Source organism: Psittacula echo (assembly GCF_963264785.1).
Source record: "Psittacula echo genome assembly, chromosome: 16".
In the NCBI taxonomy this organism is placed as follows: Eukaryota; Metazoa; Chordata; class Aves; order Psittaciformes; family Psittacidae; genus Psittacula; species Psittacula echo.
The window spans coordinates 3,872,896-3,898,940 of NC_137752.1; the positions used below are offsets into that span (position 1 = coordinate 3,872,896).

Below are 26,045 nucleotides of genomic sequence, written 5' to 3' on the forward strand. Positions count from 1 at the left end.
AACCCCAGGGACTGGGTTCTCAAGAATAAAACTAGCTTCGTTTGACACAATTCACCCCTCCCCAGTCCACGGCAGCTGATGCTTGTCTCCTACATGCGATTTATTCCAGAAGGAACGAGGTGCTGTTGACTAAATTCCAATTATCCAGCTCTTTCCCACCTTCCAGAGGCTCCCGGCTGGGGCGGGCCCGGGCGGGAGAAGCACCCGAGCATTCCTCACCCAGGCGGAGGGCAGCGGGTGAGCCCTTGTCCGCACGTGGGTTGGACTCTTGTGGCAGGAGCCGCTCTCCGAGCCCTGTGCCCCGGCTTGGGCAGAACCGGAGGTGGGCAGAGCTCCGGGGGCCGAGGGGTGGCAGTGGGGCCCCGGTGCTCCGCTGTGGGTGGGGCGGGCGCCAGTGCCGGCCGGCGGGGCCGGTTCCGCGGTGGGCCGGGCCCGCGCCGCGGCGGTGGGAGGCAGCTGCGCGGCCGCACGGTGAGTACCCCGGGGCCGGGCGGCGGGGGTCGCGGTGCGGGGCGGGCTCTGGGCCCTGCCCGCCGCGGTCCGGTCGCGGGTGGGCGGGAGTCTGCGCGGCGGCGGCGGCGGCAGCAGCGGCGGGGGGAGCCCGGGCTGCGCCGTGTTGCGCTACTGCGGCCCCGGAGCTCCCCGGGGCCCGGCACAACGCGCCCCGCCGGGTGAGGCTCCGCTCGGGGCCGGGCCGCGGCCTGCCCGCCGCTCCCCGCCCCGCTCCGCCCGGGCCCGCAGGCCGCTCCCCCGGCGCCGCCGCCGCTCCTCCCGCCGGGCCGCGCCGCGCCGGCCCCGCCGGGCGATGAGGAGCTGCTTCTGCCTGCGACGGGGGAGCCGTGACCCGCCGCCCGCCGCACGGGCAACAGTTAAGTGTCCCCGCACCCGCCGCGGACCCTCGGCGCGGCCCGGCCCGGTGCGGCCGCCCCGCTCTGGGTCGGGGGCCGGGCCCGGTGGGTGCTCGGGGATCCGGCTGGGGCTGCGCGTCCGAGAGCGGGCCCAGCCCGGTCTGGCCCTGCGGGGCACGGCGGCGGGAGCGCTCGCACGGCCGGAGCTCCGGGCGAAGTGGGCGGACTGGGACCTCCGCCCGGCCGGGGCGGCCGCAGGGCCCGGTGTGCTGGCCGGGATGCCCGGTTGCCCGCTGAGGAGGGGCAGGTGGGGGCTCCCCGGGCTCGGGCAGCGGCCTGCCGGTGCCTGCGTAATGAATAGGCTGAGGCTTTGTTGAGCTCTGGTCGTGTCCTGAGCTCCCTGGTGACCCCATGCAAGACCAAAGGGCTCTGCTGGCTCTGGCAGGGATCAGCAGTGGGGCAAAGCCCTGGTGACCTTGACCTGCTCTGGAGTTACTGCAGATGTCATTAGCGACTGGTTGGAGACAATAACAAAACCCCTGCCTTTTGTGTGGTCTTTAGCTGCGAGCGTTTACAGCATGGGTTTACATGACTACCCATTTTTCTCACCTGTTCGCATGTTTCTGGGTATCTGGAGGTGATAACGTGGGCTCTCTCTTTACAGCACTGGTCAGAGCAGCAGTACCGGGTTTCCTATGTGTCATGAACTCACCTCTTGCATTACTGAGACTCCTGAGCTTCCACTGTGGTTTCTGGGAAGGTTCTCAAAGACCTACCAAGCTTCAGTGTTTTCTGTGCTTTCTCACAGCGTGGTCACAGTAATGTAAGAAGAGGCCTTCAGCTGAAACAAGACCGGCTGGGCCTCAGCAGGTGTTCAGCTGGTTGGGCTGAAACTTCGGTTTCTCCATCTTGTGTTTTATTTTAACTGCATGAGAACATGCTAACGTATACGTTAGTGTGTCATGTAGCGGGTTGGTGGTGTCACCCTTGTGATTTTTGGCTGAGATAGCCTTACCTGCTACATTTTCTCATCATGCTGGGATGAAGGCTTAGTTTGAGCTTCTGGAGGTGTGAAATAAAACACACAATGCTTCAGTCTTGGACTGCGTGCTGCTCTGACAAAATGAATCCCAGGCCCAAGGGTTGTTGTAGCCCCCAGGGACTGCATAGCTCATACATGTGCCAAGATAGAAGTAACTGATCTGAATGTTGCTTAAATTTTGCTGGGTTGGTTGTGTATGGAAACCTATTTTGGTTTGAAATAGGATGCTCTTCACAGATGTGTGTCCATAGTTAGATGTGCTGTGAAGCAATCAAGATCTCAGTTTTGCTCATTCCATGACTTAAGTTCCTGTTTCCATCCAGGTCAGTTAAACTGTAGAGAGCTTGCAGCTGAGACAGGGCAGCTGTCTTGAAGATGGGAGCCTGGGTGCGGGGATGATTCCAGACATACCTTTATTTGGGGAGAAACATGAAACTGAAATTCTGCCTGCTTGTGATGGAGGCCCCCAGGGCCCTGACCCCTTGTCCTGCCATGGTCTCCTGTTTTCTGATTGAAACTGTGTCCTATTCCGTGAGCAGAAATAGAAAATTGGCTCGGCTGTCTCCTGTTCCCGGACGCAGTGGGAGGACTGGGCATGCAGAGGAGAATGGCAATGTAACTTCTAAACGATGTGTGTCGTGCCAGCAGTACCTACTGCCTTTATAAGATGATGGAGTGATAGCCCAAGCATGCGAGTGAGGGTTTTAGCAACGTGTCTGCTTTGGTTTGATGGGGTTATTTCCCGCAGGGTGCAGGAACTCAGTGAAGTAGTTGGTAATTTTTTTCCAGTTTTGGCTTAGCTCATACTTTTCTGCCTGTAGGAAGAACAAGTCAGTGTCAAAGTGCAGGGCTTGTAGTAGAAGGAAGAAACAATAAGCCCATTCTCTCCAAGTCCCTTGCTATTTAACTTCAGAACTTGACCCGCTTTGCTGGCAGCGTGATGCTTCTGTAGCAAATACATCATCAGGCCTGATTTGATCATGTACCCACCAGCTCTTGAACTTGCCTAACTTGTTGAAAAGGAACGCCGGGGGGGTAAAGTGTTCTACAAACTCAATAATACATTCATTTCTGAAAATGTATTCCTTTGTTATAGATAGTCCCAGCCAAAGCACAGCAGCATGTGTGGTCAGTCACCTCAGTGGAATACTTGAAACGGACAGTGGAACCAGCAGAAAACTATGCCTAAGATAAACACATAAAAGCAGAGATGAGCTAGCAAGAAAATGGGTGAGAGCAAGTGAGACGGATGCAAACAGTCTTGGGAGTGCTGTGAGAAGGGGAGGTGTGTGTGTGACTGCAGGCATGGGCTGCAAGACAGCACCCTCTGGGGTGATGAGCTGCCCTCAGCTTTGCTGTCTCCAGAGGGTACAAGGCTCGGGGTGCTGAGGCAGCTACGAGGAGCTGTGCTGCCAGTTGGCACAGGGCTTTGTACTGCCAGGCATCACGGGCCCTGTGTTACATGTCTCCTAGGGAGCAGACACGCTGTGCCTGTTGGAAATAGGTACTTCACAGCAGGAGGACTCAGAGTGGAGCACTGGTGAGCATTGTGTGGTGACAGGTTAAAGCGAGACCTTGGCTGGGCTGCACATGTGTGGCTTCCTGACTAAATGTCACTGCCTGCTGCATGCACTTCCTCTGCTCTTCTCCCCTGCCTGTACCTGGTAGCTTGCTCTGAAGGCTGTCAGCTTCTGCAGTGGGGGAATGGCAGGATGAGGGAGAAGGATGGGGTCTGTGCCTCATGCCTGCAGAGGTTGGGGCTGGTCTGGGTCTGGCCACACCTGGGTTGGTGCCACACAGAGCAAGTGGTGCCCCAGACTCTGGGCAGGAAGAGGCAAGGCAATAAAGCAGGGCCTTGGCTGAGGCAGAGGCTCTGAAGGTCTCTCCTACAGCTGGGCATCAAGATCTCCAGTCTCCTGCTTTGTCTCCTGCTTTGCAGCATAGCCAGTTCAAGGGGGACAGAAGGCATTTGGGATAAAGCCAGCAGTGTGGTGGCTGCGTGTCAAGCCATATGTTCTCTGTATCTTGTCCTGCAGCCATCCCACTCAGCTCTACCATGCATTGCTCAGGGCTGGTGCTGGCAGGATGCGCAGTGACTTTCTCTGGTGGAGCCACATCCTTTCCCTGCTGGCTTTGTTTGAGTGGCCCCACAGACTTCTTCCTGCATCAGGGCTTGCATCCGGTTTCCCTTTGCTGGACGTGGCCCTGCAGCTGGGAATGACTTCCAGGGAGCATGCTCCCAACTGGTGGGAAAAATGTTCTAATTGTTTTGGGCTGCTCCCAGAATAACCCCACAGTGAGCAGAGTGGCACAGGGCCCTTCAGCAGAGCTCAACTGAACACAGGATGGAGACAGGCCATCTCCTGGTCAGCTGGTTTGAGTTCTCGGCCACCATGATGTTAGTTGGGTGTATAGGTCAAACTTGTGTTGTTTGAAGAGAGCTTCATTAAAATAACAAGCTGTCTAATAGGAGTATTTCTAGAATCCTGCTCCTTAATTTAATCTTTTCTCTCACTGTTTGCTTTTTGGTTTTAAGTTCAAAGGCATGATAGAAAAGAAACCAAACTTTGCAGGCGCCCTGGGGGAGAAGGGCAATGTAACTAATCGTCTGTACGATTGCCCAGCCATAGACTCCCCTCTGACCTGTGCAGAGTTCACAAAAACATTTACCCGAGTGTGCAAACCGATTGCTGCTGCTCCGTATCTGTTCCAGATGCATCCTCCATGCCACCCGCACAGCAGGAAGCTGCCGCAGAGCCTTGCTGTGCTGTGGTGGCCAGACACAGGCCCAGCTGTCTTTGAGTGCTGCAGAGCAGGGTGCTCTGCACTGCCTGGAGACCTGGAGGTTTGTTTTGTGTGCACATGCTCTCTGCCTGCCCATCCTCTTTGGCCATGGGCACAGCTGAGGCCTGAGCATGGGGCAGAAGAGGGTGCCAGGCTCACTGGGCACAGCAGTGGTGGCTGTGGGGAGCTCAGCCCTCGCTGCAGTGGGGTGCTGCTCCAGGTGCTGCACCAGTGCTGCATTGTGTCTTGCCCCACGGCTTCCACCTCCTGCCCTCTCAAGGCAGAAAGCCCCATTCTCCGTGCTTGGCTGCTGCTGCTGCCATAGAGGGGCTTTGTGTGAGCCAGCACAAAGTGAGGATTGATGCTAATTTCTCCTCCTTCTGCTGCGCCGAGCAGGACCGCAGACGGCTCCCACAAACGTCCCCCCTTCCTCCTGCCGAGGCCAGGGTGCTTTTGGGCTGTGGGTAAAGGCACCCACCCTGCTCCTGCAGTGGTGCCAGGGACTCCCAGGGCCCCATCCTCAGCCCTTCCCAGGCCAACACTGCTGCTGCTCAGGATCCTACCTGGCCAGTGTTCAGCTGTATAAGCCTCAGCCTTGCCATCAGTGCTGTGGAAGAGGAGGGAGTACCAGATGCTCTGTGCATGCCTGGGCACTCCCAGAGCTTGAGAGAGGGGACATAGCCCCCCTGCTTCCCACCCTGAGATGTCAATGCCATCCCACCTGCTCCTGCTCCCCTTGCTTCTGCAGAGCAAGCCATTGCTTGGTCAGGGTGGGTTTGGTGGAAGCTGGAGGAGCAGATCTGCTTCCTTGCAGCCATGCTGGAACCTGCCTTGTGGTGTTCTTAGTGTGCTGGGGAATATCATCGCTTACCTGGATTTCAGTTCAAAATGGCTTAAGAGAAGCTCCTATCAGCATTCATTATCTCCCAGCTCCTCCCAATGTGTAATAACAAGTCATCACATTATTGAGAGTGACTTGGAAAAGGTTCAGAAAATGTGTGTCTGTATGAAGAACAGCTTGTAAGTTCTTTGTTAAGTTCACATTATGTTTGCTCGGTGCTTCACGTTTTAGGCAGTGGGTTCTGGATTATTTGCAAGGCATCTGGACGGGCCGGTGGAGCAGCACAGGCAGAGCTTTCCACTGGGTTTGGTTCATCAGCAATAGTGGTTTTGCCATTACCAGTTCCTAGCTTCTGTTTTGGACTCCTCAGGTAGTCTGGCTGTTCATGTGACATTATTATTATTTACCTAGGGCCCAGACTTGCTCTTTCTTATTGCCTGCAGCACGATGTTTGTTCTGACTGGGCACTGTGAAGTGTAAACCCAGGTCCCACTGGCACCAGCACTCACCTCTGCCTTTTCTAGAAGCAGTAAGTAACCAGCTGTCTACATGGCCTCGAAATGCTGGGGTTTAATTGCTCTGAGGAGGGAATTGAATTAGGTAGCTCTGGTTCACGGCTTGTCTGGCTGCGCAGCAGTGACGCTTGTTTACACAAAGCACTGCCCTTTTATCTTGGGGTGCGTGGGGGGCGGTTTCCTGGGGCATTCCTGCCTGAAAGCTGGAGAAGACTTGCCCTGACTGGCTGCCTCTGCAGGAGACCACGTGCTGAGGCAGTGGCACCTTTCCCCATCCTCCTCAACAAGTTGTTTCAGCAGCTCTCTTGTCTTCTCCTCCTGCTTCCTGCAACAGCATCTCTCCAGAATTGGTTGGTGTTACCTGCTTTTTTCCCCTGTTGCGTATCTCCTTCCTGTGAAGTACTTGGTGATGTCTCCCTTCTCCTGGAAGATGCTCAGGCCTCTTCAAGGCCTCTTTCTGCTTTGCATCAGACCACCCCATGCTGCTTCATCTGTGTTCCCTGGTATTGAGGCTCTCTGCAGCAAGTGCAGTTTTGCGTACAGCGCCAGATACATCTGTGCTGCTACATGATAATGGTCTGGTTCAGGAGGGTGTGTGGGACTGAAGACTTGTGGGGGAACCCCCAGTGTGTGTAACACGTGTAGTGGATGGGGACCCTCCCAATCAAGCCATTAGGAGCAGATTTCTTGCTGCTTGAAATAGCAGAGCTGCTTCATCTGGGGTGAAATTTGCCCTCTGTTTGGAAGGGAAGGGAATGAACTTGGGTTTTCCCATCATTGCTAGATGGAGACCAGCCCATGCTAAGCATCCTGGAAGCAACGAAATTAATCTCAGAAGAGGCTGCAGGCCCAAATTCGAAACCTGTTGGGCATTGCACAAATGTACCCTCTTATCAAAAGCAAATGAAAGTGCAGAAGGTGTGTCTGGCCTAATCCCTTGTTTAACTTGGCAGTCTGTGGTGTGTCAGCACAGGCACTGTGACATGCATGCAGGCTCTCGGTGCTCTCTGTCTTCTGCTGGGGTGTTCTGCTGAGCAGCCCTTTAATTCTTTTGCTTTCTTTCAGGATCAGTCCATAATGCCTGAAGTGCGAGACCTCTCCGATGCCTTGCCCGACTTGCCGATGGATCCTATCACGGGTGTCGGTGTGGTTGCATCCCGGAACCGAGCACCTACAGATTATGATGTAGTAAGTAGAGCTATTTCAGCTGCCATTGCTAATGCTTTGGTTCTACACTAATGAGGCTTTACTTTACTGGGAACAGCATCTCTTCCAGAGAGGGCTTGCCTTCAGATGTGTCCTTTAAGAAGTAATTTGAGTAAGGGTGGTAATGAGAGCCTCGATATGCTGACTTTTCCAAACTGTTGTTTGGAAACTGTAACCAAAGAAAAAAAACAAAAGAAAAAAACTTGCCGATGGATCCTATCACGGGTGTCGGTGTGGTTGCATCCCGGAACCGAGCACCTACAGATTATGATGTAGTAAGTAGAGCTATTTCAGCTGCCATTGCTAATGCTTTGGTTCTACACTAATGAGGCTTTACTTTACTGGGAACAGCATCTCTTCCAGAGAGGGCTTGCCTTCAGATGTGTCCTTTAAGAAGTAATTTGAGGTCCAGCTGCCCGCCTCTCAGCCCACAGCACTTACTGCTTTCCCTTGGTGGAGGTTTGTGGGTTCAATCGTGCTACTTCATCTGTGCCACTCCAGAGGAGCAGAATTACCTGGAGGACGGGTTTTCAGAAGCAGCTGGCCACTGTGGCATGCAAATTTAATAATCCTAGTAACATTCATCCTGAAGGAGTCTTAAGTATTGCACAAATTATATCTCTGGGTAAATGGATCCCACATCAGCTGTTTAATCCCACATATCAGCACTGCACAGTGATGATGAGAAGCTTCAGAATGAGAAGCAAAGAGTTTCACATCCAGCTGAAATTGGAGGGATAGTTTTGATGGACAGAATGCAAACCTCTAAACTAAGTTTTGGCAGGATGTTGGGCAGCAGCAAAAGGCAGCTGGATACAGCAGAGATGAGTATGTGAATGCATAAAGGGAGGTCACTGTTTAACAGCTGCTTGTTCCGTGGGTTAGTTGCTGTGTAACAAACAGCATGATTTTTCTCTGCATAGGTTAGTGTTCCAGACAGTGAAATACCATAAAATACTGCAGTCATTCTGCTCACTGTTGTGTGTATCCTGCTCCGACTGTGCTACATCCACCTTGGGTTTCCAGAGTGGCACGGCTTGTGTGGTTGGGAGTGGAATCCAGTTGACTTGAGGCTTTGCTCAACCTTTTCAAGTCTGGATCATTGCATACCCAGTTCAGTGTGAGAAAGAAGAAGATGGATCAGGCTGAAGTAAGGGCACAAGGGAGGGAATTGTGAAAAGGCTGCTTAAAGACCTGGAAGGTTTTTTGCATTTACTGCATTTTTCTGAGTGCTCATTACCTGTGTGAGCCAGGCTGTGTAATTAGCTGCTTACCCAGATAAAGGAGCATGGGACAATGTGAGAGTTGTGATAACAGAATTGCATTCTGCTTAAATGACTGGGCAGAGAGCTTGCTCACCCCAGATAGCCTGTCTGTGGTTTAATAGGGAGCTCCAGCTCTAGCGCAGTTTAAACTAAGCAAGATAAAAGAGTCTTCCTGTGGCTTAATCCAATTACAGTGGTGTTGTAATAATGCTTGCGAATGTGGGTCGCTCTCTCCTAGGGGGTACAGAGACGAGGCTGCCTTTCTTCTGGTTCTTCTGCCTTCCTCTCTGTTTACAAGGAGCTCTCCTTTGACCTTGGGGCCAGCAGTCTCTGCTGCAGGCTATGGGGAAGTGCCTGCTGTCTGCAGCTGTCTTACCCTAAGCACACCTTTCGCACACTTCAGCTGTGTATGGCACATCAGCAGTCCAGCTCCAGCCATGGTCAGTGTCTTTTCCACTGTAGCCGCTCAGGGTGCCACGCTGATGTAACAGGGTGTCCTGGTGCCCAGACCCAAAGGATAGTGGCATGCAGGGCTACTTTTCTTGCCTGGATGTCTGGTAAGGCGGCTCCTCTGCATGAGTCTGGGCTCTAGACCACTGTGTGGTATGCGAGGTTGTTACTTTTCTGTGACCTCTGTGGAACTCAAGTCTGCTGTACCTGAAGGCATGAAGCTGAGTATGCAGAAGTGCCCTTCTCAGTGCGGTAGAGGAAGTCATGTTCTGAGACGTGGGCAATGTGAGGACTTGGGCAGTCTTGGGCTGTGTTTCCTCTTCTGTTTACCTAATGAGACACCAACAGCTGATTGTTACTTCAGGATGTAAAGCTTTGATGGAGGCGGCTGTGGCAGCTCTATCCTGAAAGTACTCCTGAAATCCCTGTTTCTCTCGGGATGTTGTAGTCCTCATAGGGATCTGATTGCTTTGCGTTTTGCTACAGCATCCTGCAGCGTTCAGTTCCACAGGTGGATTCAGAGTTGCATGGGAAAGTATTTCCTCTTATTAGTGATGGATTTGAGATCGTGTAGTTTCACTAATAGTTTTGAGTTTTATGATGGTGAAGTATCCAGTTCTCTCTGAGACCGTGATGTTATTTATAGGCTTTGCCAACTTCCTCTTTGTTCATGTCCTTTCTCCAACAACCAACCATTGGCATACTCTTTTCCTTCCTTTTGCCCTTGCTTCTATTTAAAACAAACCAAGCAAAGGCATGGGTGCTTTCAGCCCAGGTGTAGGTTAAATGCCCTGGGGATGTCCCTGTCTGTTTCCCAGGTTCACATGGAGACCAGGTCCAAGCATCCTGCCCAGCTGGAGGTGGCAGTGTGGCAGAGCCCAGGGGACCAGACCCAGGAGAAACTTGGCAAATGGGTCAGAGATCTTTTCCGTCACTAATTTAATTAGAAACCTCCATTGCCTTTGTTTAGAAAACAACTTGTCTTGACTAGCCAGGTATTTTAACAGCTGAAATACCAAAGACTTGATTTTGCTAAAATGTACAGTGTGTTTGAAGTTAGATTCCTGAAAATCTGCCCAAACTGGCAAGACTGAGCGTATGGGTGGGGAGGAAAGGGAGGAGAGGTGGGAGCCTTCGGTAGGAGAGAGGTGTGGTTCCCGTGCAGGCTGAATGTCGGCTCCATGTGGGGTTTGTTCTGGGGCGAGAGCCTAAGCATGCTGCTCACCCAGGGCCTTGTTGGAGCAGGGATGGTTCTGCACCACTGGTGTTTGTAGCACATGCTTGAGGAATGTCTTCATCAGCTCATAAGAAGGACCATTCCTTGTGCCTGGGGCACTGGGTCCCGGTGCTGAGTGCCATGTCCTCCATCCCACACGTTCCTTGTCTCTTAGCCAAGCAGAGCACTTGATGAGCTGGGGCTGCACAGGATAGACAGGTCTGCCTTGGCCTTTCCAGGCCAGCTCCCCTCCTGTGTTGCCCCACCGAGGGCATTCTGCCATTGCGAAGCAACACTGCTCAAGCACAGTTCTGCTTCAGGAGGTGGTGGGGATCCTCCTTGCCTGCAGGAGCCCAGCAGATGATGTAAGATGTTTCCTGTTTATATTGCACTGTTTTCTTTCCCCATGAGTTTTCTGACAAGTTAATGCATGCTTATGTTCTCCGGGCTTGGAAGAAGACTTCAGCGGGATGATGCACAAGCAGGGCGCTCGGGGTTAATGTCGCCTGTGACTTCTATTTCAGCAGAAGCAGAAATGGTTTCTAAAAACAGTTTCTAAACAGGGCTGGAGTCCAAGTGAAGGGTCCCTGCATGCCAATGGTTTTTCCAAGCAGTCTGTTGTCTGAATGTGTTTTCACCAGGCCAGACTTAACCATAGGGGCAGGAGATGTGCATGGATTTTGTTATGTTCCTAAAGTAGCACTTTAGGAAACAGTTGAATTCAGGGAATAATAAAGCAGCAAAAAATCCCACCAAAATCCTGTTTTCAGATTTTACTGTTTAAAAATGATGCCTGTTTCTTTGAAGAAACCTGACTGCAAAAGCTGTGTCGTGCAAGGGCTTGAGCTGAAGAGGGGCTTGTGAAACAGCAGTTGCTGAAATGCGAAGAGCAGCCAATGCACTTTGCTCCCTTTGATCAGACAATAAACAGGCTTTTCTCTCCTGTACTTGGGATAATTGGAGGGTCTTGTCAGCACGCATCTCTTGCTTCCTGTGCCCTGCACGGAGTCTCTCCTCAGCAAAACATGGGTGCAAACAGTGACAACAAATGTCAGCTCTTTGTTATCTGGCTGCTCTGGGGCCAAGGTCTTACTCAATAAGATTAGACTTGGAAGAGCTGCAGTGGAGCAGTTTGCCCCCATCTGAGAAGCATTAGGCAGAAGTTCAGCTGTGCTTCTGGAGTCTTCTGTTGGGAGCCATCAGTCAGGCATTAATCTGGTGGGGTGATCTTATTTCTGCTACCCTTGTGTGTGCTGCTTTGTGTTCTCTCTTGTTTGACAACAAACCTTCAGTGGCAGGGACCCTTACCAGCTTTGTGGTGCAGGGTGAGTGCCCAGCTGCTAATAGAGCAGAGTCCTTTCCTTGGACATGATGCTGCCTCATGCTCACTCATTGAATCAGCTCAAAGGTGAAATCTTCTGCCTTTCTCTTCTTGCACGTGCCCATGTGTCATGGTTTCAGGACACCATGTGATTTGAGGGTCAGACAGATGGACAGACAGACCCATAGTCTATTTCCTTGGCCCTCCGTGTGTGTGCCACTGATTCAACTGGGCATAGAGTTGCATTGGAAAGGGATGTTTTCAGGGTGCATGCTCAAACACAGCACTGCTGTTGAAGTCCACGAGTGACCAGGGCTTTCCCCAGCTGCTGGGAGCAGCCTTTTTGCCTGGAACCAGAATTCTTCTGCCTCTTCTGCGAATATAATACTGAAATTGGGCAGTTTCTGTGCTTTGTCTACATGGACCCTCCTCCCAGCTTGCCCCGATGTGCCCTTGCCTGTAGGGTGGTAATGAGAGCCTCGATATGCTGACTTTTCCAAACTGTTGTTTGGAAACTGTAACCAAAGTTGCTCTTTCCTCATTAGAATAGCCTTTGTCAGAGTATCTTTAATCAATGGGCTCCCAAGAGACAGCGTTTTTAGAACTTCTTTTTATACCTCCTCTTGGAAGTTCTTTGCACTGCACCTTGTGCAGAAACTAATGAGATGCTGTGAGAGTTCGGGCTACCGTTAATTAGAAGAGGTCTGAGGAAGAAGTACTGCACATATATTAACTTTATCTTGGCTCACATGTCTCCTCTCCCCCTCTGTCTCTTCTTTCCAGGTTGCACAAACAGCAGATGGCTTGGATGCTGACCTCTGGAAAGATGGCTTATTTAAATCCAAGGTCACACGATACCTGTGCTTCACGAGATCGTTTTCAAAAGAAAATGTAAGTCCGTTTTCATCTTGTCTGTATGATTTGCATCTGTGCCTGGCATGCTCTTACCCATAAGACAATTCATTTTATGGAGCCAATTATAATTCAGGCAGGCATTTCACTGAGTTTGGGTGAGTCAGGAGGCAAACTGCAATGGCAGGATATTTGCATCTTGTCTGTTCTTCATGGAGAGAAATTGCTGGCAAAATCTGCAATAAAAGCTGCAGAAAAGGGAACGCTTGCATTTCAGCAACCCCCTCACTTCAGCGTTTCCTGCTTTAGCACTGGGTGCTGCATGCTTATGATGCTGATGAACTGCTAACTCTACCTAGAGAAGCAAATGCTGCAGGGAACGTTGATGAAGGAAATACTAGTTTCTGAATCCTGGGGCATCATAGATACTTTCTTGCAGGATTAGCTTCCCTTTCTTTGTTGTTTTTGGCGCAGATCCTTGCAAATCTGCCCATGTTGTACACACTGTGTTCTTGTGATCTTCTAGTGTGGCTATTAAGCATCAGTTAATTTCTGATTAGCAGTGGTCGTCTGCCCACATCTTCTGTGGAGGAGAGGTGACCATGTGCAATGAGATCCCGATGCCTCTACAGTGGTTTTGGTTGAAGCTAGTGTGAAAACTTCCCGTTTTCTGGAGGAACTATTTAATTCCACAATGAATGCACTCCATCTAGTGGGTAATCCTGCTTTTTGTCGTGTTTTGGATATTCACAGTGACTCAGTTGTCAGGGTATGGAGATACCATTTTGTACCTGTGCTTTCAGTGACAACAGGAACAGAAAAGCGACTGCGACCTCAGAGGTTGATCATAGGTCCTGACAGGAGGGTTGAGGGCTGCCAATTTCCAGCGTTTGACCTTTATTCCATCCGCTTCCCTGCCTGCCTCTACGTTAAAATAAAGCTCCAGAGCTATGGGGAATATTGCTTCCTGGGGTGGATGGACAATAATTGTGCTTGTCATCCTGGAGTACCTGCACTAACAGGAATAATAGCCCCACAACAGGCAGGGAGGGCATTAAACAGAAAGATTTGTGGTGATTTGAGTATTCAGTTTATCTGTGGCTACCTTGAATGTGAGGTTGTCAGAAATCATTACAGGATAGTAGCAACTGCTGGCTACCAGAGAGTGTAAATACCCTCAGTAGGTGCCTGTTGGGCTTTTGGCATGAATCCTCTGCTCGGCACGGATTGGGAGTACATTCTTCATATTGATGAGAAGTGAATTAAAGTGAGTGTATGGGGAAGACTGCCGGTCCCAGCTGCCCCTCAGTACCTGGTTTATAACGGAGACAGTCTGTAGTGTCTTTTTATCAGAACCATCATTCTTAACAGCTTACAGTATTTGACAGATAAGGACATTGCTGGTATTCGAGTGTCATGGTGAGGAGGCCCCGAATGGTTCATCTTGCAAACGGGGAGGCTTTCTGCCCTTTTCTCCTGTGTTTGTGGCAAAGCATTGATGCTGACTCCCAGTGTTTCAGCAACTAACAAACTTAACAGAGGTCATCTCTTCTACCTGTTTGCTGTTGATGGAGGAATAATCAGCTGAAAGTTGCACATTGATGTAACGCAGCCAGACAGTTTGGATAAATAAAACATGAAAGATGAATCAGCAGCGACCACTTCATCTACCATTTGCAGTGCCAGGACCATGTTAACTGACACACTCAGGCTTCACAGCATCCAGCATTGCTGGCTCTGAGATGCCCTGGCCAAAGTGGGGATGGATGCATGCGGGTGGCCTTCCTCATGAGGAGTTGACAGTGAAACACAGAACCTCCAAAAAATAAACTCAGACCTGATCTCCCGTTATTTCAGAGGCTGCAAATTTAAATATGTTTTAAAATAGCTCAGTGTGATAATCACAGGAGAGGTTTGCCTGAAATACTCCGCCAGATAGAAACTAAAGGAGATGCTTATCAACCAGTAACAGTAAAAAAACTGACATGGTTTGATGGCTTAGGATGAAATTTTAATTGTTCTGTATTGCATTTCTGCTTATAAAGGCTGTGCAGTAACTAAAGTGTGTTTTTCTTCCATACGTGAATCCAGATTATTGGCAGCAGTGCTGGCTTTAATGAGAACTGCAAAGAAAATCTGGTCTCTAAACAATTGTGGAGGCTGTCATTCTGAATTGTGTTTCGAGCTCTTCACGCCTTGATTAATAGGATGAGGCATCAGTTCAGAATTCATATGGACTCCAAATGAAGTTCTCTGTTCCAAATGGCCTGCTCTTCTGGAGTGTGCCTGTGTTTGGAGCTAGAACCATGTCTGTTCAGTACTAATTAGCTAATGCATGTAATAACTTTGGCTGTGTCTGCTTGAACCATCTTCCTGTAATGCTTTCTGCTGTTACTGTCACAGAAATGTCATGTTGCTATTGTAGGTATAGAGTGTGTGAGAACTAGGGTGACCTGCTTAGTGGATGAGGTAGCAGAGGTAATACTTTGAACTGCTGTGTTTCCAAAGGGAAGAATTTGGTTGTGCTTCTGAGGATCCTGGAGTATGGCAGTGGATGAGGTGTAAGAATCTATAAATGCTGACAGTTGTCCAGTATCTCCTAGTCAATTGTCACACGGTTCCTGCAGAGGAGACAGTTGCAAATGTTGGCTTGCAACTTACCATTTTTAAAGTTGGTGGTCAGATGCAATGACAGTGTCTTGGGGTTCAGCAGGAGAGAAAAGCTGGGTTTGACTTTGGTGACATTGTCATAGTTAACTGTTGTTTTTTCTCTCTCCAAAGAGTCATTTAGGCAACGTCTTGGTTGATATGAAGCTCATTGATATCAAGGACACTTTACCCGTGGGCTTCATTCCCATCCAAGAGACCTCTGATACACGTAAGTTGGCATCTGTTTTTCGGTCCCATGCTTTGGGACCAGCCACTCCACCAGTGCCTGTGTGGGCAGCAGTGTCCCAGGCAGAGGGATGCTCTCAGCATTGCTGTGCTCTGGAGTTACGTGTGCATGTTTGGGGCAGCTCTGGACTGCAGTGGAGCAGCCTTCCATTTTCCTGTACTCTTCCAGGTTTCTTAACACTGCTTCCTGGCTGTCACCAGCGAGCCTGCTAGAGCAGGAAGGAGTAGTACATGTTCTCATTTTGTGAGGGTGGGCTAGGCCTAGTGGGAGCAGAGCTGCTGTCCCGAAGGATGTTCACAAATGCATACCAAAAGGAAGGGCATGTGCTTGTGGTTCAGGATTCGTGCACGACAGCTTTACATGACTGAAGGCAAATGTCCTGTCAGGTAGTGCTGAGGATGGTAGGGTATGTTTGCACTTGCTGAGAGAAGGCATAAATGGAATGCCCAGGGAAAATACCGTCTTCATTTCTACAAGGCAGAAATCACTTTGCTGCAGTGTTTAAGCCAGCAGTTCCCAAACAGTGTATTTGGATCCTCGTGGCAGCGGCAGCTGGAGCAACGTCTGGTGGTAGCACTCTGCTCTGCGGCAGCATCAGATATTTTGGGCCTCCAGCGTGGAGGATGGGGATGAGCCCCACTGGAGCTGAGTGTGGAAGGGCTGCAGAACAGCATGTGCTGATGCTGAGTGTACAGGTACTGCTCAGGAGCAGTGCTGGTACCATGCTCGTCAGTAATGAAATCCAGCCTAGTTATGAGTAGAAACGAGTTCTTGCTTTGCAGGGATTCATTCATCTGGGTCTGTAGCAGATGAGGGTGGTTTTTCAGTCACTATCGACCTGGTTCTGATTTGAACCCATGACCTAGAAGTAAAAGGCTCTGCAGCCCGTTTCCCATTCTCCTGGCTCATCCCCTTTCCCTGGAGAATTCCTGGGCACATGCAGGTTGGGGAAGAGTCACAGGTTTATCCTGCTCACTCTTGGGAGTGCTGGACACTTACCATGAGCTGCTGTAACTTTTGTGAAAGTCCTGGTGAAAAGGTGGAAGGGGACTTTATAATTAATTTAAATGCATTACACTGCAACCCAGACAATCTTCAAAGCAGAGGCCCTGTCTGTATTAATGAAGCAGTGCATATCCCTGCCTCCATTAGCATGAATGAACACATTCCAATTGACGGTTTATAATATGTTTACTTAAAATTAACTCTAGTTAAGCATGTGTAATTAATGAATCCAGCTCCTAAACCAAGTTTGCTACAGACTGCAGACTCTCGCCAAGTATAAAAGAGACCAAAGACAAAAGCAAACAGTCATCGTTGTACTTCTGTGAAAGTCAAATGAGAGACACTGATTCTCTTCAGAGTTACATGTTTCTGTGCTCTTACTCTGACAGTTGACTTGTAGTAAATACATTATATACATTACTCCTTACTAGGTTCTGAGGAAATTTCCAGGTGTGAAAGTCTTAATCCCTGGGCTCCTAAAATCAGTTTTAGGCACTTCAAATAAAAGCCCCAGTTTTTCAGAGCAGGAGAGACTAGACTTTAGGGATCCAGGTATTTAGCATCTCTAAAAAGCAGCATGGGAAGTGAAAAGCTGCATGCACAGATGCTGTATGGTGACACACCTCTCAGTGGCTGTACATTTGTTGGTGCTGGTGTGACAGCAGATTTCAGAGACTGGGATGGATTGCTTTCTCCAAGGTGTGGATTACAAGACAGGAGGAGCCTACAGAGACAGGGCTGCTTGCCATCTGTTGAAGTGAGAGCATATTTTTAAGCTGGAGGATATTTATTCATGTTAAACTGAAGGGTTTTTATTTTGCAGGCACTTGTTTGTAGTTGTTGGTTGGTTCCAGATTTTCATTCAGTGTGTGCACTTTAGATTTTCAGCTTATCCACAGACTTCTGTTGTGTCTTTTAAGTGCCTGCATTCACAAATAGAAACCTCACCTTGCTCACATTGAGACTCTCAAGGGTGAGATAAAGCAGTGGTTTCCAAGTCACCACAGAGCTGTCTGTGTGCCAGTGCCACCCATTGTCATGCGACTGACCCTTAGCTGGATGTGGATTGTATCTGTGTGCAGACAGCATGCATATACATGAATTCATTATACAGATAAGCCTTAACTCTGATGGCTTGAGTTTTTCTTGATGGATAACATGGAAACAAGTGAAATTGCTCTGTGATGCTTGGCAGGAAAGGGCCATGCAGCAGATTCATCCACCCTCTGAACACAGGTCAGTGCAGCACAGTTGCTCCGTAGGAGGTCCTAGCAATTACTGCTTTGTAAATCTGGTTTATCCCTATGAAGATTCCAGGGCAGAGTATCATTTCAGTGCTTGCTGACTGAGTCAGGAGGAGTCACTGACACATAGCATGTGTGAGACTTGGGCAGACAGCTTTTACTGCTGGCCACTCCGCATGGCGGTCTGTTTTCCTGCCTGCTGCTCCTCTTTGGTTGGCTGTTTGGAAGCACTTGGCAGAATAAAATGACCGGTTGTGTCAGCAGCTTCCAGGTATGTTCCTAGAGGCAGTCCTTGTGGGAGGAATATTTAGACACGACTATGCAGGCCAGTAAGGCAAACATTACTATGGAAAGAGAAAGTGAATGTGAGAAGTATGTGGAAGTGGAAGAATAACCTGCCATTTCTGTTCTGTGGTGCCATGGCATACATGATGTCTTATCTTCTCTGCAGAGGGTAGCAGGGAGTATTGGTTTATCACAGTGCCTAATAACAAATCTCACACAGTGTACAGACTGCTCCTGATAGAAGATCTCTCCAGTCACTGAATGGCACTACACTGTCTGGTTTGCTGACATATGTCTGTTCTTTGGCTCTAGTTCCTGCCATAATTATCTCCCTAATATCTGGAGAGACAATAAATAACATTTCTACTCTAATCTTGCATAAAAAAAAACACCCCATGTCCTGGGTTGTTTTTGCAGAAGAAATAGCTTTCAGGAAGAAGAGGCTGTGCATTAAATTCATCCCTCGAGATTCTACAGAGGCAGCGATCTGTGATATCCGAATCTTGGGTAGATCTAAACAGGCCCCTCCTCAGTACACCTTCATAGGGTAAGTATCCCTCACTCCAGGAGCTGTTCTCCTAAATTCAGTTGTACCAAGACTAAGCACCCTGTTTTCCTGTAATTACTAAGTAGTAATTTGTAAGAGCTGAAGCTTGTTATTAGAAGAGTTTACATAAGCACAAGTGTTACTGGATTTGATGTAGGCATTAACTAACACCTTCCCCCCCACCACCTTTTTTTCCCCCGATTAGGCTGGTTCTCACTAAACAAGGTGTTCATGGAACATGTCAGTGCTTCATACTTATGCATACTTATGTGTGTCATTTGCTTGTGGCATTAATGTCTTCTGTGTTGATTGCACAGGGAGTTGAACAACATGGGCATTTGGTACCGGATGGGCAGAGTTCCACGCAACCATGAGCCTGCGCAGCCTGAAACTCCTCCTTCCCAAGCACCATCTTCAACACCCGCTCCTAACCTGCCAAGGTAAGTTTTCTGCTTTCCAGCCCCTTCTGCTTGATGTTGCGTGTATTGTTACTAACCTTGCCGGATGGAATCAAGAACAGGGTTCCACATCAATATGAATGGTTACATGATATGATCTGATAATGAGGGAATGTGTCATTGTTTCAAGTATTTGCCCGATGGAAGTTCCTTTGGCTGTCATTGTACAAAGACATATAAGTGAAGAAGTCAGAAGAAAGAAAAAGCCTGCAGAGGAAGGGAAATGGCCAACTACACCTTTTCTTTGCTTTAACCTGTGTGGAATGTTACAGTTTCCAACAAGTATGTGTGGGTCATCTGTAGAGGGTAGCCCAGAGAGTAGCCAAGCTAATTTCTCTCCTTGACCAAAGGGAGGGAGAAGCATTCATACAGATTTTAACGTATAGGGAAACAATTCTGCTCATTCTCCAGGATCAGTGCGCTCACAGTTTGAAGTATTGGCCATGTTTTGTCTTTTTGTGGACCCAGCTACAGTGCTGCAGACTTGCAGCTGCCACTGAGCGTGCAGAGCAGGCTGCTCATCTGACAGGAGCCACGCTTCTGGCCAGATGCTGGCACAGTGTTTGTCCAGGTTGTTTTCCCTGTGTGTGTGTTTGTGTATAAATGTATGCACTTGTGTGTATACTTGCATATAACTGTAGTCCTGTATTGACAGCTTACTTGCTGAATTTCTCAGGACAAAATAGTGTTTTTAAGCAACAAACCAACCCAGACAGAGGTTAAACTGAGTGCTTTATGCTCCTGGCATTTGCTATGAAAGCACAGCATCTAGAGTGAGATGGGCTCTTCCTGATGAGGCTCACTCACTGAACTCTGGGGCTGGGTTATTGCCAGGGGATAGCACATTCTCTATGGTCCCTTTGGGCTTTTGCTTAATTAAGTGAACATGTATTTTTGCACTAAGCATTTGGTATACTGCAGATACGTTTACAGTATTACGATAACTGTTGAGAGCTGAAATTACAAAGGAGACTGCAGAGGGGAATTCCTAGGGGATTGGTTTCTATGTAAAAGTCACTGTATCATATAGGTGATACCTGTGTCCTTCAGAGTCTTGATTTACAGGTCATTTCAGAGAGTGATGCTTAAACTGCTCTGAACTGTTCTCGGAAAAGCTGTTGCGTATCTTTGAAGGCAGGTGCGTACATTTGAGCCTTCACCCATGACCCAGACTTACATCTGCTGTCTTGTGGTGGCTCTTCAAACTCTCCAAAGCATTTGGTCATTTCTTTCACTGAGAGTTTTACTCATGCTGTGGCATGCTGCTAGCTGTCCTGTACTGTCAGGTGTGCTGCAGGCAGGGATGCTGTCTTGCCTCTGAGAGATGAAAAGCCAACAGTCTTTTGGAGATTTCAGGCTGTCCCACTGGGAGCTGATAACATTGTTTTGAAGCTCCACTGGACATAAAGCTACATGCTGGCACAGGCCATGCGAGATCAGGGAAAAAGATGTCTTGATTTTAGAGCACAGATCTTCATTTTCTGTCTGCAAGAAATTCCTGTCTGGGCAGATTTCCACAATAAAGAGAAAAAATTATCATAGCAAGAGAATGTCAATGGCAGTCCTTAATCACTAAGTGTGGAAGGGTCACTTTATGGCTGAGCAGGGAAGGCTGTTGAGCAGTGTCAGAGCTATTGGGAACAGGGCCAAAATTAGAGCTCAGAGCATCAGCGACAGCCTGAAAAGAAGTGTTTACAAGGCTTATATATTTTATAACCTCTTGTTGTACAGTTTATGGTTTACAATGGCTGCAAGGAAATTGGATCAGTTTTGTTTTACTTGCCAAATAAAGCAAATGTCAAAATAGTCAATATAAAATGTATTCTAATTTGGCTGAGTTAAACCAGCCAGTATGCAGTGGAATAATTGAATGTTACATTAATGTCTCCTAGTAAAAACCACCTGTCTGTAGCCAGCTCCACTCTCATGCCCCATGCATGATTTACAGGTAACTTTTACACCACCAGCCTGATCATTCAAAGCATCTTTCATGTCTGGTTTTTTTTTCACTCTGATTATTTATTATCCAATATATTTTTTAAGAAATAGAAATGTATATAAAAGTGTATCCTACAAATATTTCATTATTATGGGGAACACATACGATTTGGAAGCCTTTCCTAATACTTTATCAGAAATGTGGTAAGTTACTCAACACTTAATGTTGGTGGAAGATTGTAGTCACAAGTAACCTCTTATTTTTACGTCACCATAGAGAGATGAGATTATACTAGTAGACAGTTTGTTATTTTATTCCATGTGGATATATCCTGACTGGAACAGCAGGGAGATATTCTGATGCTGCTGTGAGCGTTAAGAGGAAATCCATGAACAGTGCTGAATAGGCTGGTCAAATATTTAAGCTATTCAGTTGCTGTCTGGCATTATAAAATAATTTTAAATCAAGAGGGCATGCTTGGGTGCTTCAGAACAATTGCTAGCATGGGATATAAACTATACCAGTAAAACACACCAGTGAGCTTCTGCACAGCAAAACCTTCCTAAATGGAAGCACTTTTTACTGTGGGAGATGTTTATTTCTGTTCCAGCTGTGTTTCCTCCTCTGATCCATGATGTAAGTTACTGATGGCGGTGGATGGCAGCACATCAGAGTTTTGTCATGTGTCAGAGGTTTGACCTCCACAGCTTGCTGCACATCGGCAATGCTGCTTCCATCGCTTGTGCCGCGGGGTTATGGCTCGCAGTCAGAACTGCACAAGGGGAGGCTTTGTCTGATATCCGTGCTGGACTGCATATGTTATTTTTCAGCCATTTCTTCTCCTTGGTGTTTCCTACTGCAGGCATCTGACTTAATGGTCTCTAACGGCAGCCCTTGCACATTCCAGTGAGGGTGGCATGCTGTGCTGTGGAGCACAACCGTGCCATTGTGCAAGGCATCAAGCTGCTTTACTGTCTTTTCTCTCCAAATTCTGCGACAGCTTCTTGGCAGTAATGGCAGCCTGGAGAAATGCACTTGCAGTTTCCCATCCTAGAAGGCTGCTGCTAAAGAACTGCTTTTGAGTCATCAGTGGGAGTTTACTGTAACTTTCCTCAGAATCTCTGCTCTGTATTCAAGGCTTGCACTCACTGGTGCTGCACGGTGACATCCCTTTGGGGAGCAGGAAGGTAATCCCCCCCACAAAAGAGGTGCTAGTAATGGGTAGCTCACCTGGCCTTTTGCTTTTGCTTTACACAGCCTGTGGATTAGCAGTCACCAGCGCGTGGGCTGGGGACCTGGAGAAAAATGCATGTTACAAGCATATCAGCAGTGTCTTGGGGCTCAGCCCTCCATGCCTCAAGCTCTCTTAGAGTAGGATTTGTGTGTGATGTTCTCTTCCCTAGTCCAGTTCCAGCCTTTTGGGAGCAAGTCTCTCACTTTTGTGAATACACACAGAGCCAACCTTGAGCCACTTTGCCTTGTGGCTGCCTGCGGGATGGCTCCATCACAGCCATGGTGCTCTATGAGCCCACGTAGCTTATGTGGTTTTACATCCCTTCCCAAGGTGCCGCAGGAGTCTCCACCACCGTTGCTCAAACAGCCCTCTCACAATTTGTCAGCTGCAAGCAAGATGTCAGTCAGTGCTGCTGAAGTGTGTTTTACAGTGACAGACATAATTGCACTTAACTTTTTGCTTGGATGTTATCAATCTGTGACGGATACTTTGGGAAATGGAGCACTCTGATTGCAGATAATGTGTCACAGGCGTTTAATCTTCCTCGCAGGGAGACTGGGATTCAGTCACAACTTTTACTTGTTGATGTCAGGTTTTGAAAATGTAGATTCGTGCTGACCCTGGGAATTGTTCAGTCATTTACTTTGCAGGGCTGTCATCTGAAAGGTTAATGGCTTACCAGGGAGAGGGAAGATCTTGCTGCAATCCGCTTGCATTCGTATCATGTGCTAGCATGGCTGGGCGCTCGGTGTTCAGGTTCAAAAGGGCAGAACTCCTCCAGTTGCCTTCTCGGGATGCCTGTAGCATGTCTCTGTGGCTGTTCTAGTTGAGAACCACAAGGGAGAGGACAGGACCCTCCTGAGGCAGGGGTAATCCTGAGCTGCAGGTCTCAGTGGGGCTTACGGTGCCTGCTGCCACCCAGGAGGCAGAGCCATGAGTGGGTCACTCGTGCTCTGGACTGACCATAAAGGTGTGTGGGTGAGCAAAACAGTTTTGACCCTGAATGCTGCATCTCCAAGCAAGCCTGGTGACCAGGAGAGGTGGCAGAGCTGTTCAAATGGCTGGCCTGGCCAGGAAAGGCCAGCAGTGTTGGAGATGCTGTTCCCTGGTTGAGAACCCCAGGCGTCTCAGTTGGGTTTCTCACACTAGGTGCTCCTGGCACAGCCAGGCACAAGCCATCATGGGCACTGGCAGAAGTGCCCATGAAGAAGAAGAAGAGACACCAGATCTGAGGACCCAGCATGCATCTTCTTGTGCTTGTAATTCCTCCCTGATCCACATGGCTAAAAAGCTACAGAAGTGCTGCAGCTCAAACCTCTTGCATTTTTGGGTCTGAGCAGGGCTGGCAGCATCCCTTTCTGTGCAATCAGTCTGTGCCACCAAGTGCTCAGGCCTCGAAATCCTGATCTGGCAGAAGCATTGCACCAGGGAAGTGCTGCTCTGGTTTTGATAACCAGATAACAATTGTCCTACTTAAACCCCTTGAAATAAGAGCAGGGTGTGTAAATTTTCTTCTCGTGCTCCCAATTACCTTTCAAATAGTTAAACTACTCCTCCTTAGAAAAGGGAAATGCTTTGCTCCTGTTTTCTGTTCCCAGTGGAGCTTAATGTTAAGGAATGTAAGAATTTCCTTTCTAGGCAGGGAAGTCTGATTTTTCAAATTGATTTATTAATGGTGTTTGAACTTAGTCGTGTAAGCCTGGAAAGTGATCAGTGTGTGGCTTTCTGGTGGAGGCTGATGATGTGCAATAGGTGGCAGCTAATAAAGCAGCAGCAAGCCTGCGTTGTGGAGACCTGAAGTTGGCCTGATGGTGAGCCAGCCTCATTCTGTGCAGTGGGTTAATTGAAGGGAAGTAGGGAGCCTTTTACCTTCCCTATTATTTTAAGTAGCAACAATACTATTTAAAAATAATAATCTTTATTTTTTTTTCTTTAAGACATTTAAAATAACTTTTTAAGGAGAGTCTGTAGAGGAAAAGGCTCCAGGGTTTGAACGATTTTCTGCTCTGGTATGAAACAAAGCCCCAGGACTCAGAGAGCTGCCATGGACTGGAGGCAGACACCACTGGTAGCCTGATGGCCAGGAGGCCCTAACAGAGTGATGGGGGTCTGCCTTAAAGTCCCTCATCAGAACCAAATGCTATCAGATAGTGAGCATTTTGGGATGGATGTTTCTGGCTTGACTGGAAAGTGCTCTGAAAAATATTGCCGGTGGGATCTCTGACGTCTGATCCTTTCTACAGAATGCTTCCTTCTTGATGGAGTTGTATTTTCTAATCTGTTTCATTGAAAGAGCTCTAAAGTAAAACTACCTTCTGATTTACAACTAATAAAACCTATTCTCTGGCTTGAATGCTCAAATCACTTCTATCCTGAAATACAGCACAGTATTCTTATCTTTAAATTACGAATCCTACAAGAGGCTAAGGATGGCACAAGGGCTGGGCTCACATCCCAGTAGCTATGGATAAAAAACCCAATGAGATTGAAACAATAACCTGAATTTAGGGGGAAGTGTTTCCAGACTTTTTCCAGCAGGTATGGTAAGAAGCAAAATGTAAGGATGAAATGTCAGTGATGCATATACGCTGTGCACATCTGAACATGAGGGTTGGTTTGAGCGGGTAAAGGTGCTGGCACACATTTATCCAGAGTCTGTTTCCCATAAGGAATTTGTTATGAAACTGCACTGACCGTATGGCTTGCATCCAACTCAGCTGGATGAAGACGTGCAAAAATTGGTCACATTCCAGTACGTTTTAGTGGTAGAAAATGATGATTAGGAAAAAATGTTTAAACAATACGAGTGGTTTCCAGGCACAAGAATCCTTTGCAGCAGCCGAGAGAGACATTAACTGTAGTTAGAAGAAGTCTGATGGATTCAGCTGATTTTGAGGATGCGTTGAAAAATTTGGGGAGTGCTCTGAGTGAAGAGGCTTCGATCTCCTAGGAGCCATTTTTCTTTATAGAGCCCTGTTCCTGGTATAGTAATATTCCTGGAGGCATGTTTTCTTTAGGGTATAGAGTAGGGTCATTAAGTAGAAGCCGAAGGTATTCATTCAAAGAAGCTATACACTGAGTTGTTAAATAAGCCCTGCGGGGGAATTGAGCGTTTTTTCCCTAAAACTTCTGTGTTGTCTGCTATTTAATATGATCTCTGCCACTGTTGATTTGTAATCTGTGCTTTCACCCTGAAGTGCATGTGGTTGTGTTCAGATATTTCCTTCTTTAAATCAATCACTTTCACCGTTTTCCAAAACACTTCTTGAGTTTATTGCTTTTAGTAAAGTGTTCGGACTGTCATTATTTATTACTGGCAAAGTGCTGACAACGTGCTCTTCCCAAATGAGTCTTTATGTGGAATATTTGTTTAACAGGTTCTGCAGGGGTGGTGCTGCTGCTCCCTGGTGCTGTGGGTCTGCTGGGGTGCAGTCCCCCTCTGGCAAGGGGCTTGCCTTTGAGAGATGCTGCTGGGGGACCTGTGAACCTGGGCTTTGTTGTGCTGATTAATTTGACACAATTTAAAATCCTAACTGAGGAGGCTTACACCGTGTGTAATTTATCTTTTTGGAGTATTTCTGCTGTTTGGCAATTTTTCCCTACTGCTTCATTATCTGAAAACTCCTGACTCTGGAGAGTAGCTAGTGAAGGATGTGGAAAGCTATGCTCTTCCCACTGCAGCCTCCAGAGACGCGGCGCTGCTCATCTAAGACAACCACTTCATAAGCACCTCATGCTTACAGTATGAGGTCTTAGTTCTTTGATGCAGTCCTCTGCCTATAACAATTTAATGGGCTGCAGCTCAGACTTTCAAGCAGTGTAAATTAAACTACTTGGGTCTTTTCTATTGTTTGGCAGCTGTTCTATCCTGGTTACTTAAGTCCTCTGATCTAAATTAATCCCCGTATAGAGGAAGCTGCAGGAGCTTCATTCTGCATTAAGCCTTACAGTTTGGGTTGCTGGTCTGCAGTAGATCATGCTCCCTTGTTAGCATCGCCGGGGCTTGTTCTGTTCAGCTGGTGATGGCTTTAGTTTTGACAGAATAGCACAGCAGCATTTTCCCCTGTCTCGGAGGCATGGTTGTGCCAGGAGGGGAT

At 48.3% G+C, this 26,045-nt stretch overlaps 1 protein-coding gene across 13 annotated transcripts in view; it reads left to right on the forward strand.

The window, feature by feature from the left end:
• The first annotated feature begins 366 nt into the window (after positions 1–366).
• The window catches only part of MVB12B (multivesicular body subunit 12B), a 66,001-nt gene continuing 40,322 nt past the window's right edge, over positions 367–26,045 (forward strand). For 7 of the 13 annotated variants that reach the window (XR_013958146.1, XR_013958147.1, XM_080630789.1 and 4 more), the window contains exons 1-6: positions 761–868; positions 7,096–7,218; positions 12,272–12,379; positions 15,122–15,218; positions 18,188–18,317; positions 18,635–18,757. Coding sequence is in view for 11 of the 13 variants with exons in the window: in XM_080630789.1 (XP_080486915.1) it covers positions 806–868; positions 7,096–7,218; positions 12,272–12,379; positions 15,122–15,218; positions 18,188–18,317; positions 18,635–18,757 (644 nt within the window). In the remaining 2 variants the exon portion in view is untranslated. The other 6 variants (XM_080630792.1, XM_080630784.1, XM_080630785.1 and 3 more) reach the window with 6 other exon arrangements.